The sequence below is a fragment of the Syngnathoides biaculeatus genome, chromosome 19, assembly GCF_019802595.1.
Source record: "Syngnathoides biaculeatus isolate LvHL_M chromosome 19, ASM1980259v1, whole genome shotgun sequence".
In the NCBI taxonomy this organism is placed as follows: domain Eukaryota; kingdom Metazoa; phylum Chordata; class Actinopteri; order Syngnathiformes; family Syngnathidae; genus Syngnathoides; species Syngnathoides biaculeatus.
The window spans coordinates 4,935,912-4,951,886 of record NC_084658.1 but is presented as its reverse complement, the minus strand read 5'-3'; the positions used below and the strand labels follow the sequence as shown (position 1 = coordinate 4,951,886).

Sequence of the window (15,975 nt, the reverse complement as noted above, 5' to 3'; positions counted from 1 at the left end):
TTCATGTGTATGTAAGATACCAAATGATGGCGGTCACAAGGCAGAGAAGAATATTTTTTAACATCTGTAAGCAGAAGACGCTTACATTGCCTCACACACTGCCTGTGTAGGCAGGTCGTTAGAGATTATGTCATTCATTGCTCGAAAATGATCACACCACAGCTACGAACAGCATGACTAGCAAATAATGAAACAAATAAAATAATTACTCATGAAATAATTGACAAAACGTGCATTTTAAACACTATATTCTCTCAGCATACTTATGTGAATATAAATATAATACATATAATGTGTGAAAATATGCTAAATTAAAAAATAAATAAATAAACTTGAAGACCAAAATACATGAATATCTGGGGACGCAAACGGTGAACCGCAAATAGGCAAAGGGACCCTGTACACACTCTTAAGGTTGTGCAACTGGGCAATTTGTTGAAAGGGCTGTGTTAAAAAAAAAAAGCAGTCTGCCGTTGCCTTTACAAACTCAAAACTACGTTGTATAAACGTTTTTGTTTCTAGGATTTACCAATTCTTTGAATCACTAAAAGAATATATAGTTGGATGACCACAGTTTTGTGTTTGTTTGGTTTTGTCTGTTTGACAAGGAGTCATAAACAACAAGATTCCTTAACATTCCACAATTCATTTACATTTCTTGGTTTTGCTTCAGAAACGGCATTTTCAATGTGACCCCACAAATTATCGATTAGATTAAGGTTCAGGGATTGAACCAGGGATGTCCACTCCATGACATTAACTTTGTTGGTTTGAAACCAAGACTTTGCATGTTTACTGCTGTGTGTGGGGTATTGTCTTGTTGAAACACCCATTTCGAGAGCATGTCCTTTTCAACATAAGGCAACATGACCTCTTCAAATATTTTGACATGCACATTGATCCATGATCACTCATATGTGATAAATAGGCCCAACACCATCATAGGAGAAACATGCCCATATCATAACACTTGTACCACCATGCTTCACTGTCTTCACTGTGTTCTGTGGCTTGAATTCAGAGTCTCTTCAGGCCAGTTGATGAGTTCATTGGCAAATTGTAGCCTCATCTGCAGATGCCCCCCCCCTTTTTTTTTTAAAGAGGGACTTTGCGGGCGATTCTTGTACATAGATTAGCTTCACAGAGACATCTCCTGACTGTCACAGTACTTACAGGTAACTCCAGACTGTCTTTGATCTTCTTGGCTGAGGCTTTTCCATTCTGGTTATTCTGCGATCCATTTTGATGGTTGTCTTCCGTTTTCTGCCACGTGTCTCTGGTTTTGCTCTCCATTTTAAGGTATCAGAGATCATTTCAGCTGAACAACCTACAATTTTTTGCACCTCCTTATAACATTTACCCTCTCTAATCAAACTTTTAATGAAAGTATGCTTTTCTTTTGAACAATGTGTTGAACAACCCATTTTCTTCAGACTTTCAAGAAGAAATATATTTTAAACAGGTGCTGGCTTCATCCTTAAATAGTGGCGACCTGATTCACACCTGTTTTTCACAAAATGCATGACCTCACGATTGAATGCCACACTGCTATTGTGTTTTGTACACACCCCTTTCAAGAAATTGCCCAATTGTACAGCCTTAAGAGTGTGTATATCATGAATGATGGGTCTTTGTGGTTTTCTGAGAATCTATTGCACCTAGTGTTACCTTGTTTGACATGTAGCATAGAAAGATATATTGAAAATGTGGATTAATCTGTTTAGTCAATAGAACTGCTATTTTGAACACTACTATAACGTTTTGTTGACTGCTTCCTTGGTGATAAACCCGATTAGTAGTAAAAGTAAGTGAAAGGATGAGGATATATAATATACACGTGTGTGTGGGAGCTCCAGAGCATTGGCCTCACAGTTCTGAGGACTTGGGTTCAATACCGGCCCCGCCTGTATGGAATTTATGTTGTTGGAATTTATCTCCGTGCCTGCGTGGATTTTCTCCTGGCACTCCAGTTTCCTCCCACATGCTCAAAACGTGTATTAATTGGAGACTCTAAATTGCCCCTAAGTGTGATTGTGAGTGTGACCGTAGTCATTTCAATGTGCCTGGCGATTGAATGGCAACCAGTTCAGAATGTACTCCACCTCCTGCCTGATGATACCTCAGATAGGCTCCAGCACTCCCGATGAATGTATATATATATATATATATATATATATATATATATATATATATATATATATATATATATATATATATATATATAAGAGGAGGGGGGGTACACCCTGATCTGGTTGCCTGCCAATCACATGACACATAGAAACAAACAACCATTGCACTCACAATCTCGCCTAAAGGTAATTTAGAGTCTCCAAGCTGAAGCCAGAAATTTAAATACATTGTGCAAAAACACACATTTCTGATTTTGTTTAAACTGAAATAAGACTAAACCTCTCCTGTTTCAGATCAGTCGAGATCACCAAAATAATTTAATTTTGTTGAATGTCACAATAATGAGAGAGAATTTCTTAGAAAGTTCTACATTATTTTCTTTGAGGTCAAAAGTTTACATACACAAAATTACTATATCTTACAGGAAATGGGAAGCCCAGATGATGATGTCATGGCTTTGGAACCTCCTGAAAATATGTGAGTGAATTGATGGCACCCCTGCGGACTCATTCAGGGCCGCATCTCAAACACTCTGCTTCCTTGTTTGAAATCATGGTAAAATCAAAAGAATTCAACCAGGTTATTAGAGAAAGAATCGTGGAGCTCCACAAGTCTGGCTCATCATAGGGTGCAATTTCCAGATGCTTGAAGGTGCCACATTCATCTGTTCAATTATACGCAAGTATAAACATAATGACAATGTCCATGGTGAGAATTTGACGAGCTCTGTGTACCAGAAAAGAACATGTTTCCGTCCAAAATGTGCATATCAACTCCAGAACAAAAGCTGAGGACCATGTGAAGATGCTGGATGAAGCTGGTAAAAAAGTGTCATTATCCACTGTGAAACGAATCCTGCACCAATGTGGGCTGAAAGGCAAAAAAATTCCCCGAGAATGAAGCCATTACTCCCTAAAGAAAGATAATTAAAGGCAGATTTTAGTATGCAATAAGGCACCAAGACAAAGATCTTAACTTTTGGAGAGATGTCCTGTGGTCTGATGCGGTAAAGTGGAGCTGTTTGGCCATAATGACCAATGTTACATCTGGAGGAAAAAGGGGCAAGCTTGTAGACTTGAGAAGACCTTACCAACTGTGAAGTATGGCAGTGTCAGCATCATGTTGTGGGGCTATTTTGCTGCAGCAGGAACTGGAGCTCTTCATAAAATAGATGGCATCATAAAGAAAGAACATTACATGTAGGTATTAAGGCAACATTTCAAGACATCAGGCAGGAAGCTAAAACTTAGGCACAAATGGTCCTCCAAATGGACAATGACGCTGAACACACTCAAAATGGTTAAAAAGTAGCTTGAGGATAACACAGTCAATGTCTTGGAGTGGCCATCACAAAGCCCTGGTATGAATCCCATGGAACATTTGTAGGCAGATCGGAAAAGCGTGTGCGGGCAAGGCATCCCACAAACCTGACTCAGTTACACCAGTTCTGTCAGGAGGAATGGGCCAAGATTCCAGCAGAGTACTGTCGGAAGCTTGTGAAAGGTTACCCAAAACATTTGATCCAAATCATGCCATTCTAAGGAAATAGTACTCCATACGAAGGAAATCTATGTAAACATTTGAACCTCAAAGGAAATAAAATAAAATTCGCTCAGAGTTTCTCTCTCTGATGCCTTTAGCAAAATGAAATAAATTTAGTGATCCTAACTGACCTGAAACAGGAGAGGTTTAGTCTGATTTGACTTCAGACAGTGAGACAAAAGAATGAAAATTGTTTTTGCACAGTGTATGCAAAATTCTTCAAAAAAGGATCACTGTCGGGCTGAAGCTAGGGAGGGGCTGGAGGATTTGGAAAGGAAAGAGTGTGTTCCAGGGCAGATGTGCAAGAAGTCTAAAAGATAAGAAACAAAAAAAGATGCAGAGATGAGTTTTGCTGTGATTAGGGAAAATACAAGAGGACCAAAAAGAGAGAGAATGCCATCCTTACTTCCCCTTTGCCCTCTTTCCCCTCGCTCACTCGGCCGCTGAATGTTAATGGATTTTCTGCCCCCTCATCCAAACACATACACACACTCTCCAATCCCTCCCCATGGACACAGCTGCATTGTTTGTGGTAGTGCCTCTATTCTTTCAGACTTAATTACCTTCTTGCCTTTTGTGGCATCAGAAGCTGAAAGTTTTTTTTTTCCCTCTGTGGCAGCGGAGGTCGTCACACATTCTTTGGGCTGTGCATTCCCTTAATCTGTGGGCGGTACAAGTGTGGGGGGTTATCAGGGTGAGGGTCCAAAGAGGGTAGCTTCTTCTCTGCTCCCGAGGTGGCTAAAGCAACCCGATACACCCCCACCCTCATGTTCGCGTGCATACATGTGCGCAAGTCATCATATTCGGGGCATAGGCTGCCCTTTGTTTGTGCGGTTCATTTCCAATCAACCTTAATTAACTAGAGAGTGTTTCCAGATTGCCAGCAAAAGAAAAATCCCCGCTTCCACCCCCTCCATTCCACCTCCCTTTTACCCTCAGCCTCTGCTGTTTTGAGTTGGAGGACGGAAAGGGGAAAAAATTGGAGGCATTAGCTATGTAGATTGGCTTCTCCTTTGATGCTGAAAAAAAAATCTTTAGCAAGGGCCGTAATTGCAGACTGTGACCCAGCAATGTCTAACTATTTATTTTCATGTCTGAGCTTTAGTTCAGTTGGAAATATTGCTGAGTTTTATACATATATTTAGAATGGGCTGTGTCAGCTCATTTGGATAAAAAAGTAATTCTTGTCAATGTTGTCTTGTATCTGTTCAACCACCATTTCAAATATCCTAACAGTCATGATACCGTTGACAAGGTTTGGATTGGAAACACAATAGGTCTTTTAGTTTTTGCTTACTGGCAGGAGGAACTGGTGGACCAAGGCGGCATTTTCCTGTCATCTCAGTTAAATTTAGGTCTACAAATGGGATCTTGAAATCTGACCCCAGGTCATCTTTTGTGCCCCATCCACGACTCTGATCTCTGAACACCCGGGTGTCAGACACATTTTTGTCATGGGCCACATTGTTGGTATGGTTTCCCTCAGCGGGCCGTTATGACTGAAACCATATGAAATGTTTCATCGCATCATCATAGTATTCAATGGCAGCTGGACAATCGAGGATGCCAGAGACCTGCCCCGCTGCTGCTGAGACATCTTGAAAAGGACAAAAGCACAATAATGAAAATAAAGCAAATTATTGTAATGAAAATATTATAAATTATCCATCCATCCATTTTCTTAGTATCTTATCCTCATGAGGATCGTGGGGAGTGCTGGAGCCTATCCCAGCTGTCAACAGGCAGGAGGCGGGCTACACCCCGAACTGGTTGCCAGCCAAAAGCAATTTAGAGTGTCCGATTAATTTAGAAATTATATCTATACCTATTTTCAAATGAATAGAATAAAGACTACACAGGTAATGATTATTAAAATTGATTTGTTTATCTCTGGTTGTCTCATCTTGTGACATGACTTCTAGTTTAGAGCGCATCGACATTTTCTCGTGAAATATTTAATATTCGCAGTAAGTTCTCGTAAAATACAAAAAATGTGGCCAAGGTAGGCCAATCGATTCCAGTGCCATTTAACGTTAAATAGGGTTACTGTTAAGCTCTCCAATGTCGATCAAGTTACTATAAAATGGTATTTCGGAAATGAACATCCTTTGTCTCAACTTTATTATTTATTACATATAATGATTTAAAATGTTGGTAGTGATTTTAGCAAGAATGATGTAAGTTGATGCAAATGATTTATTTTTGCTCAATGCATAAAATTACGATGAGGTGGATTTGGCTCCCTGGCCTTGTGTTTGATACCTGTGTCTTAATCCATCAATATTGCTTTTGATTCTGAACTGACTATTTGGGGCTGTGGGGTTTGGGGGGGTTCTTTCTGACATCCACCAGGTATTTTCTTTCACGAACAATGACTTCATCAGGTCTGGACCTAAGGGCACTTTTGTGTAATGTTACCTCAGCATCCAGTCAGGCCAATTTACCTGTCAACAAGCTAGATGATAGGTGTTGCATACCTCCAGGTGGAAAGTAAAGAGCCCCTCTGACAACTCACCCTTCTTTTGCCCCTTATCAAATTCAAAAATACTTCATGACCCTTTTTCACTGCACAGTACTTGACTATTGACACATTTTCAGTAGCGAAAGCGGATAAGGTACGGGAGAGAAGTCATTCTGCGGAACAGCGTTGGTGACATAGAGCGCTGCTGGTTGTTGAGTGCTCGACCTTATTTGTTTGTAACTTTTGACGGATACAGCTGTGATTGACTGGAGTGTTGTATTTTCTACCTCCCTTCGGTCTCCACTCCCTCTTTAACGCTCACTCTCTCCTTTACCGTGACCAGCCTGCTGAGTCAGTAAACTAAAAGAAATGGGTTTATTCTTTGGAATTATTACCAATTGAATGCATGTGTTTTTCTAACTGGTACATTCAATTCAGTATGGTTTTCTCAGCTTCCCAGGGCGCTATCTTAAATGGGACAACCTTAGCCAAGCGGCGCCTGTACTGTAAAATGGAAAAGAAAACATTACAGCTGCAATGGCATGTCACTGCAGTACCCTCAAAAATAAAGATTTCTTTTGTACGAATTACTCTCAACTATATAAGCTTGTAAACATACATGTAGCTACCCTGCAGTGTAATAATTAGCCTCAAACTCTACCGCTAGGAACAGAAACAAATTCCTGTGTACAGGTACTATAATCAGATAGGTTAGGTCGAATATTTCTTTATATAAGATTTGCATTTGTTTTATTACTCTCGACAATGAGTTATAAGTCATGTGTCATATTATTATATAGGTGTATTTTTGGTTTGAAGACCGCAAAGACACACAAGCTTGGGTCGTAAAAGATGTGCATCTCACAAGGCTATCTTGTGTCTGCTCTCATGCCTTCAGCATACAAATGTAAAATTTTGGTCACATTAATGTAGTTATTCCCATTTCTAATTTGCTCCTGTTTTCTCTTTAAACCGCAAGAACTCCCTAAAATTAAGAACTTGAAGAAGCCTTTTGGTTTAAAGGTGAAATTTCTTCAACAAACAAGAACAGTCCAGTTGCCTCGATTCAAACTTTTGGGATAAGAACAAGACTTGGCTCTGTGATTGAATGCATGTGTGTCTCCATTTAGTTAAAGGAAGAAGAAGACAATTCTCCTCCTTTATCCACTTTGTTTTTTGTTCCCCGTGCTTACGCATGGCAACAAATAAACAGGCCTAATTAGACCAGAGTTGTCCTATTCATGCCAGTGTCAGTGGGAGATAGATGCGCAGGTTTTCACAGCGACCTCGGCCTTTGTCTTTGGCTAACGCTGGCTGACATTTTGATAGAAGATATGGTGCTTGACTGAGGGGCCACATGGTGGGAAAGGATGACCTTCTGGGAGACCTCAAAGATTGGAATATGGCCACTCCTTTGACTTCTCATTCATCTGGATTCACATGAACGATTAAGATGTGAAATTTTGTGATGATCCATCCTTGAAGGGCCAAACGCAGTTTTACAATTTTGCAGAAATCACTTGTGTATGGATAACATCCTATTCACCATTGGTTGTAGTTTTAAATGGGAAATTTGTACATGAACAAGATTCCTGCATAAATAGAGGTAACAGTGTGGTGGCACTGCAATTACGTTTCATTTTTAAGAGGCTGAGACTCCGTGTGACAGGAGGACAAAAGCTGGAGAAGACTGTTACATCAACAGGAGCTCAGTATGTCTGAGTCTGAAATGCAATGTTGTCTTTTGTCTTGTTCTTTGTGCTCTGGTTACACAGTGTGATTTATGACAGGCCTCAAAACATACACAGACCAAATCCATTTGCCAATGTCTATGAAATATGTTTGCATATTCGGAATACTCTGATCATGAATATAGGAGCATTCTGACAATTGTGACATTTCTTGTGATTAAAGGACAAAAGTAAGAGAAGAGAAAAGTTGGACAAAATACAGGGAAAAAAAATAAAGAAATCCCCTACTTTAGGATGGCCGTCTATGCCTCATGGAAGTACTAAAAGGCAGATGGATGGAAAGGGATCGAGGGATGGGTTGGGGGGAGGGAGAAATGAGAGGCTCTGAAGTTCCTGAGCCCCTCTCTCCCACTAGAACATGCAGTGTCCAAAGCTGAAATTCCTGGCCTATTATTTGCCTCTCACTGGATCTGATCAGCCACTTTAACTACCTCACTGTACTGTACTGTATGTCTATCCTTGTGAGAGTAATTATGTGCTTGATTTAAAGAACAGCAAACTGAAGTCAGTGCAGCTTAACTAGTGATTTCTTTTGCAAAGAAGGGAACTCTAATAAGTTTAAACACAAACACACACACACACACACACACCTAGTCTTGTAACTGTGGACTAGCCAGACTGGATAAAAGTGATACAACTCTAGACATGCAGATGTTTTAAAATGATTGTCTTGTGAGTATGCCCATAAAAATCTGTTAGCAATGGAGGCTGCCAAAATTAAAAAAAAAAAAAAATAGACGTTTGCTTATCAATATGACATGAGTCCACATTTAAATGTTTAAATTTTATGTCGGAGCTATAACTTTCTTTGGTAGCCCCAATCAAATAAGTGGCGAAACAGCAATGTAGTAAATCTGAACATGTACCTTTTTGCGGTCAAACTGTCCGTTTCTCAGTTGTCGCATTTTAAACAAAGCTCACAAGAGAGGAACATTTTCTAAAAATATATTTTTCATGACAGCAAGCCAGTTTATTTTTATTCATATTAATTAATTGTATCTTATGCCTTTATTACAGCAGGCAAATTTTGTTGATTTTATCCAATGTATGTTACGTAGCGATATTTATAACGTGCAATCGCTGAATGCCTTTTTAAATTTACCCCATCATAGTCGTATCATTTGTGATTTCTAAGCCAGTGTCCTCTCAAGGAACATTGGTATAAGTACAATGCAAACCACTGAAAAAAAACCAGCTTGTTACATGACATGATAACCTCATACATTCCTGCGGCATAACACATATTTATGGCCTGTTTTAACTCGCGGCTTGTATAGAAGGTGAAGCTTATTTCTACAAATTTTTCCACAATTGCAAGGGTGCCTTCATTGTAAGACACGTGTAAGCTTGTTTTTTTTTTTTTAGAAAAATATTTTTATTTATTTATTTTACATGCCTATGATGGTGTTAGTGTGAGAAACTGTCTTCAATGGTAAATCTGAATAGCATTTTGAAATGATTAACAAAAAATAATGAATATAGCTTTGCATTTAATGGACTATAGCCTGGAAATTTCATTCCTCCTCCCCAAAAAATTAAAATTATTCATCCTCCTTGTGATATCCCCTTTCCCCCTTTAATCTTACCTACTGTATAAAACGACAGAACCTGAGTGAGACCGGGAAAAAAAAAACACAATTTCTCTCTTTTAATCTATCACTAGTCCCCATGGAATCATCTCTTGGATATGTCAGATTAGACCTGATTATAGCGTGTGCACATACACATGCACTCACCCGCAAACATAATCACACCCATTTGATTTCATTCCTCACGGTTTCACTGTCCCTCCCACTGGCTTTGTTTGGCCTTGGATTGGTACGGATTAATCCACTAATTGCTTTGTAGCTTTGTTGTGAGGCAGGGAGAGAGTAGCAAAAGCGATGTAGAATTAAGCAGCAGGTGGATGGGGGTGAAGGTCAACATAGCCCTTTAAAGCTTTCTTTTAATGTCAGCTCATTCACACGCAAGCTACCTGAGAGGTGCTGGTACTGTACCTCTTAAAAAGACGTACTACGGTTTCTCATTTGTTGGGTTTATCTGAGCAAGAAAATGGTTTCCTTTAATTAGCACCAGTATCTTTTTATGTAAATTGATTTTTGCCTTCACGATTATAGAATTGAGTGAACTGTTGGGTTTGTTACATATTTCTACACAGGGAAATAAAGATTGAGAGTTTTGATCAGTTTCCAAACATCTGCTTTGAACCAATTCATCCATTTTACTTTAGAAAAATCTCACAGCAAACCACCAAACAAAAATGTCGTTCTTTACAATTATGCCCTTTTTCCTTTATGCCTCTAAAATGAAACATAAAAACAATGATCATACATCATGAAATATACTTGAAGAGTTGAGAATTATCAGTATATTTAATTGATTTGCCTTGTTCACAGAGACTCAAAATGATGCCTGAAGGGACTTAATGGGCCAAATATGTGCCATTTAATTAACAATTCCTGACTGGTAAGAACATGCTGAGACCAAAGCACTTTCACTTTCACTTTACTTTCATTCACTGAAGGCTCCTCTAACTCTAATACAGTTCTTTAAAGTCAAGAATGAGTCATTTGGGTGCAATTCCTAGATGTTTTAAAAATAAACTTTGCACACCATGAGTGGCTCATCAAGTGTTGCACAACGGTCCTCTTTAAAATGCCTTCCACAGAAGCTGGTCATTTAGTTGGAGAAATTTCAGTTCAGGTTTTGAATCAGATGTCAATTACTTTTTCTGATTATTTATCACTTGCCTCTAATGTTTTCCACTCTTCTTTTCTCTCTAACTCAGGTCCCTGATAGGCTGGATGAGATGAGATCCTCGTGTAGTGGACGTCATGGCAACTTGTGACTCTCCCCCTATGGTCTCATCCCGGCAGCAGGAACATGGTGGCCAGAGGCTCTTTGCTGCTGAGGACAACTCCGTTGTGGCCATGGAGACTGGTGTCGCCAACAGCAACAATGCTAATAACAACCAAACATCACCTGTAGCCAGAGAGATGGAGAATGGCCTTGAAGAGTCCAGTGTTAGCCCACTGAGGTCCACTGCTGTACTCACCTCTGTCAGCGCAACCATTGACTCTGTTACAGAACAGAGTCGGAGAGAAAGCTTTACAACCGGTAACAAAGGGAGTGTTACTGGGACTTTACCAGGAGTAGGAGGAGGAGCACCGTTGGGTTCAGACTGTTCTTCCCCTGCCACATCTCCTGTGGCACCGGCAAAGGAGATCCCATGCAACGAATGTTCCGGCTCCTTCTCTAGTTTACAAAAATATATGGAGCACCACTGCCCCAATGCCCGACTACCTACCACCGGAGGTCACGAAGACGTTGACGAGATTGAAGGTATGGTAGGGGAGGAGAGTGAAGATGACGAAGAGCATGGGGTGGGTGCGGCCAATGGAGGAGAAATAAACAGCGAGGTGGAAGAGGAGAGTGATGTGGAGAACCTGTACGGTGAGATCATCTACCAGCCAGATGGCTCTGCCTTCATCGTAGAGGACTCCAAAGAGCAGCGTGGCAACCAGGAAGGGCTCCCCGGGGCTCTCCATTTCAGGGGTCTGCTATCCTCCCAGACCTTCCCCAACACCCAGACCGCCACTGGCCAAAGTGGTCTGAGCCAAGGGGGGGATCGGTTGGAGCAGCCTGCTGCACCCATGTCCTTCTATCCCCAAATCATTAACTCCTTCCACATCGCATCATCCTTCGGAAGTAAAACATTGGCGGTCGACCCCCCCTCCATATCAAATACCTCAACTGGAGGGAGGGCAGGCGCTAGTCCTGTGTTGCACAGTTTTCGTGTTTATGACCTCCGCCACAAGAACGACAAAGACTATCTGATGGGGGATGGTACAGCCAAAAACTCATGCGTGTCCAAAGATGTCCCCAACAATGTGGACTTATCCAAATTTGAGGGCTGTGTGGCCGATGGGCGGCGGAAGCCAGTGCTCATGTGTTTCCTGTGCAAGCTCTCATTTGGTTATAGCCGGTCCTTCGTGACACATGCTGTCCATGACCACCGTATGACTCTAAATGAGCAGGAGCAGAAGCTGCTGAGCAACAAGCGTGTCTCTGCTATCATACAGGGCATAGGGAAGGACAAAGAACCTCTTATAAGCTTTCTGGAACCAAAAAAAACCCCTGTATCTGTGCTATCCCACTTTCCCACACCTGGCAACTTCCTAGGGCCAGACACTGGGCTCCGCGGCTTGTGGAATGCTTTCCACAGTAGTGGGGAGAATGCCGAGTCACTGAAGGCAGGCTTTGCTTTCCTGAAGGGCAGTGCCAGCAGTTCCTCCAATGACCAAAATCCCAGATCACAAACCATGCCAAAGGCTGAGACCAACCAAAACCTTGGGGTAGGGGCTGGTGCCCATAGAACCTCGAGTGGGAGTTCTGCTGCTGCTGCCACTGGTGGCAACCTGGATGGCTGGAACTCTAATCTTAACAGTAAGGGCCACGTTAGGGACACATGCACTTTGCAACCCAATGGGCTGGACCTGAGCCACTACCCACCCATCAAGCGGGAGCCCGGTGCAGTGGGAGAACAAAGTCCAGAGCAGGATGAGGACAGTTACTCCAATGGTGGCGGAGAAGAAATTGAGGCAGAGGATGAAGAGGAGCAAGCAATGAGTGTGCTCATGAAAGGCCAGAGGGTCAACAGCACCAGTAGCAAAGATTTCCCTCTCTTAAACCAAAGTATTTCCCCTCTTTCCAACAGTGTGCTAATGTTTAACAGTGAAAACAAAGGTCCTGCACCCACCTCCTCTTCCTCCCTGCCTATGAGTGAGAAGCTGGAGATGGAAAAGACTTGTCCGTCCGTACCCCTGGCTGCTGCCAGAGAGCGGGAGAGCAGTAATGACTCAACCACTGAAGCGCTGATGGGACGGGATGGGTCATCACCATCTTCCCACTCCCTTGACACGATATTGATGCGGAGGGATGATGAGAGTCCTGGACCTCCTCATCCACACACTGGAAACCCCAGTACTCCTGGCACCCCAGGTACACCTGGTACACCAGGTCCAGGTGAAGGGTCACCAGGAAGTGGTGTGGAGTGCCCCAAGTGTGACACAGTCTTGGGATCCTCGCGTTCTCTTGGGGGGCACATGACGATGATGCATTCGCGGAACTCCTGCAAGACGCTTAAGTGTCCCAAGTGTAACTGGCACTACAAGTACCAGCAGACACTGGACGCTCATATGAAGGAGAAACATCCAGAGTCTGGAGGATCGTGTGTTTACTGCCGTACGGGACAACCTCACCCTCGTTTAGCCAGAGGGGAAAGCTATACCTGTGGATACAAGCCTTTCCGTTGTGAGGTCTGTCTAATTTTACATCACTGTCTTTTATATATCTGAGAAGGACATAATTATAAGGTGTGAATCCTGGTAAATTGCACATAGTCTGAATTGTGTCAATTTTCATATACTCCACTGTTCCCTTGCCATATCGCGGTTCATGTTGCAGATTCAGTAAATTGTGGATTCAATAACCCCATGCCACCCATATTCATCAGAATCAGAATATTGTGCATATTTAAATTAAAACACATATTACAAGGACTAAAATGTACTTAATATAGAGTATTACTGTGCATTAATGTATGTTTAAGAGTATGGAAAGTGTTTATTGGAGTATGGTAGACATGGGGAGATAATCAATAGTCTGTGAAGGTTCATTACAATTTAAACTATGTATAAATAATCCCTAAAATATGTGGTGGTGAGATATGCAGGTTTCACCTATTGGGGGGGTGGTCCAGTACCTAACCCCCACATTAAACAGGGGATTACTGCATACCTTATCTAATAAAAAAAAATCTTCCATTTTAGGTATGCAACTACTCAACTACTACCAAAGGCAACCTTAGCATCCATATGCAGTCGGACAAGCATCTGAACAATGTCCAAACGCTCCAGAATGGTGGGAGTGAAGCACAGTACAACAACAACCATGCCAACCCAGCAGCTAGTGCGGGCCTTGGTGGTGGCTGTGGGGCACCCTCACCTTCTAAACCCAAACAGAAGCCGACCTGGCGATGTGAGGTAAAAAAAAAAAAAAGAAAAAAAAAATCGACAGAGCAACATTGTAGTGCAACGGTAGCAACATACCAATTTGCAACACGAGTTACTTATTTCACCCTGTGTTACTGTTTTTTTTTTCTTCCACAAAACTCATGTGACCTCAAGTCATTTAAAAAATAATTTTTCATACAATATTGTTTAAAACATCAATTACTATGGCAGGGTCATGTGTGGCTGCATGTTGATTGAATTGATGTAATCACATATAAAAGGCCAAATAAGTTTTTTTCCTCCAGGTTTGTGACTATGAGACCAATGTGGCGCGAAACCTGAGAATCCATATGACGAGTGAGAAACATATGCACAACATGATGCTGCTACAGCAGAACATGAAGCAGATCCAGCACAGTCTTCATTTAGGCCTGGCACCAGCCGAGGCAGAGCTATACCAGTATTATCTGGCTCAGAACATTGGCCTGGCGGGTGTCAAACTGGAGAATCCTGGTGGTGGTGGCCCAGACCCCCAGATGATGATCAGCCCCTTCCAGCTTGATGCAGCGACAGCAAATGCTCTTGGATCTGGGCTTGGTAAGTTACCCATGAATCCATATTTAAAAAACCTCCCTCTATTCATATATAACCTTAATTGCACCCTGGCTTGGTCTCCAGTCTGTTACAGGACTAGTTAACCATAAGGAAATAAAAATCCATTATATTTTTTACATTATTATTATAAAGATCATTAATATAACAATAATTAAAGTCCAAACTTAAATATATATTGTGCTACAATAATGACTTGGTGTTCTATTTTGCATGTCTACATATTCCGAAAAGCTTCCTTAAGTTTTATATATTGAATATTGAATTGGAATTCAACGATAGCAAGTGTCAGCTATCTCTCGAGAAGGACATTCTTTCATTTGCATTGGATAATCTTTAAATGTGTTGTGTCATTGTAGACATCTAAGAGATACACACTACAGCATGCATAACTACAAAAATAGCAGCATAGGATTTGAAAACGTATGTAGAAAATTGCCTAATCCTGTCGAATTTGGGCTTCATTTTTTTGCATCATTCAGTCATTCACTTGGATTTTTTTTTTGTCTCACGTATCATCTCTTACGATTTTCTTCTTTTCCATTTTTTATTTCAATCCTTTGACCTTCTTTTATCACTCCCATCCCATCCTTTTTTTTTTTACTGGGCCCCCTTAGCTCCAGCTCTTTTTCCTTCCGCTTATCTCCTCTCTCATATTGTCACTCTGTCAATATCTCCTTTTGTTTGACCCCTCACTGATTAAAAGGATGATTATGAGACGCCACACGAGAATTATTCTTAATCTTTCATTTGTAATTTTCTTAAATCAGCTTAATCCTCGCCGCCATGTACGCTACCCCACCTTTCCATGCCCCAGAGAGAACACACACACATCCACATGCACACACACGCATGCACACACACACTGGCACACAGCAGGAAGTGGATACCCGTAGGAGTGAGGCAGATTTAACAATGACCCTGCAGTGTTACACTCACTCCCTCTGCCAGTGTTGAGGTCACAGCCCAGCCAGCACATGTACTTGCAGTGAATTACACCAATCACACACAGCTCCCTATAGTGAGCGCAGCTGTACCTAGGTTTTGATGGTGCAATTCTGATTGTTTTATATTGAAATACCGGCGAACGTCATTGGAAATGTACATGGCTACAACGCCATTCACCCAACGATGAATGAAATGTATTTTCTTAATATCTTGTATTTCAATCAGTTGTTTTGTGCTCCAAACAAAGTGTTAAATTAGGTGAAACCAGACATGAAGTGCTTTGATAGCTGACATAGACAGGTCATTGTAGGTATCAAACAAAACTTTTATACATTTCTGTGGTGGCAGATTTTTCATTTCCAGGTTTGGGTGGACAAAAGAAAAAAAATGGTGTGTGTGTGTGTGTGTGTGTATGGATGATAGAAAAGCCCAGAGTTTGAAAAACGTCATCCCACTGCTGCTGAGAGGAGTAATTAAAGCTACCTGATGAGCGAGTTAGCAAGTTGAAAAGGATGAT

At 41.4% G+C, this 15,975-nt stretch overlaps 1 protein-coding gene across 1 annotated transcript in view; it reads left to right on the top strand.

Moving 5' to 3' along the window:
• Positions 1–15,975, top strand: part of zfhx4 (zinc finger homeobox 4) — a 97,580-nt gene that overhangs the window by 12,648 nt on the left and 68,957 nt on the right. Inside the window, exons 2-4 of the mRNA XM_061805094.1 lie at positions 10,673–13,202; positions 13,716–13,928; positions 14,204–14,495. Coding sequence (XP_061661078.1) covers positions 10,719–13,202; positions 13,716–13,928; positions 14,204–14,495 — 2,989 coding nt within the window. The 5' untranslated portion in view covers positions 10,673–10,718. The remainder of the gene's footprint in view (positions 1–10,672; positions 13,203–13,715; positions 13,929–14,203; positions 14,496–15,975) is intronic.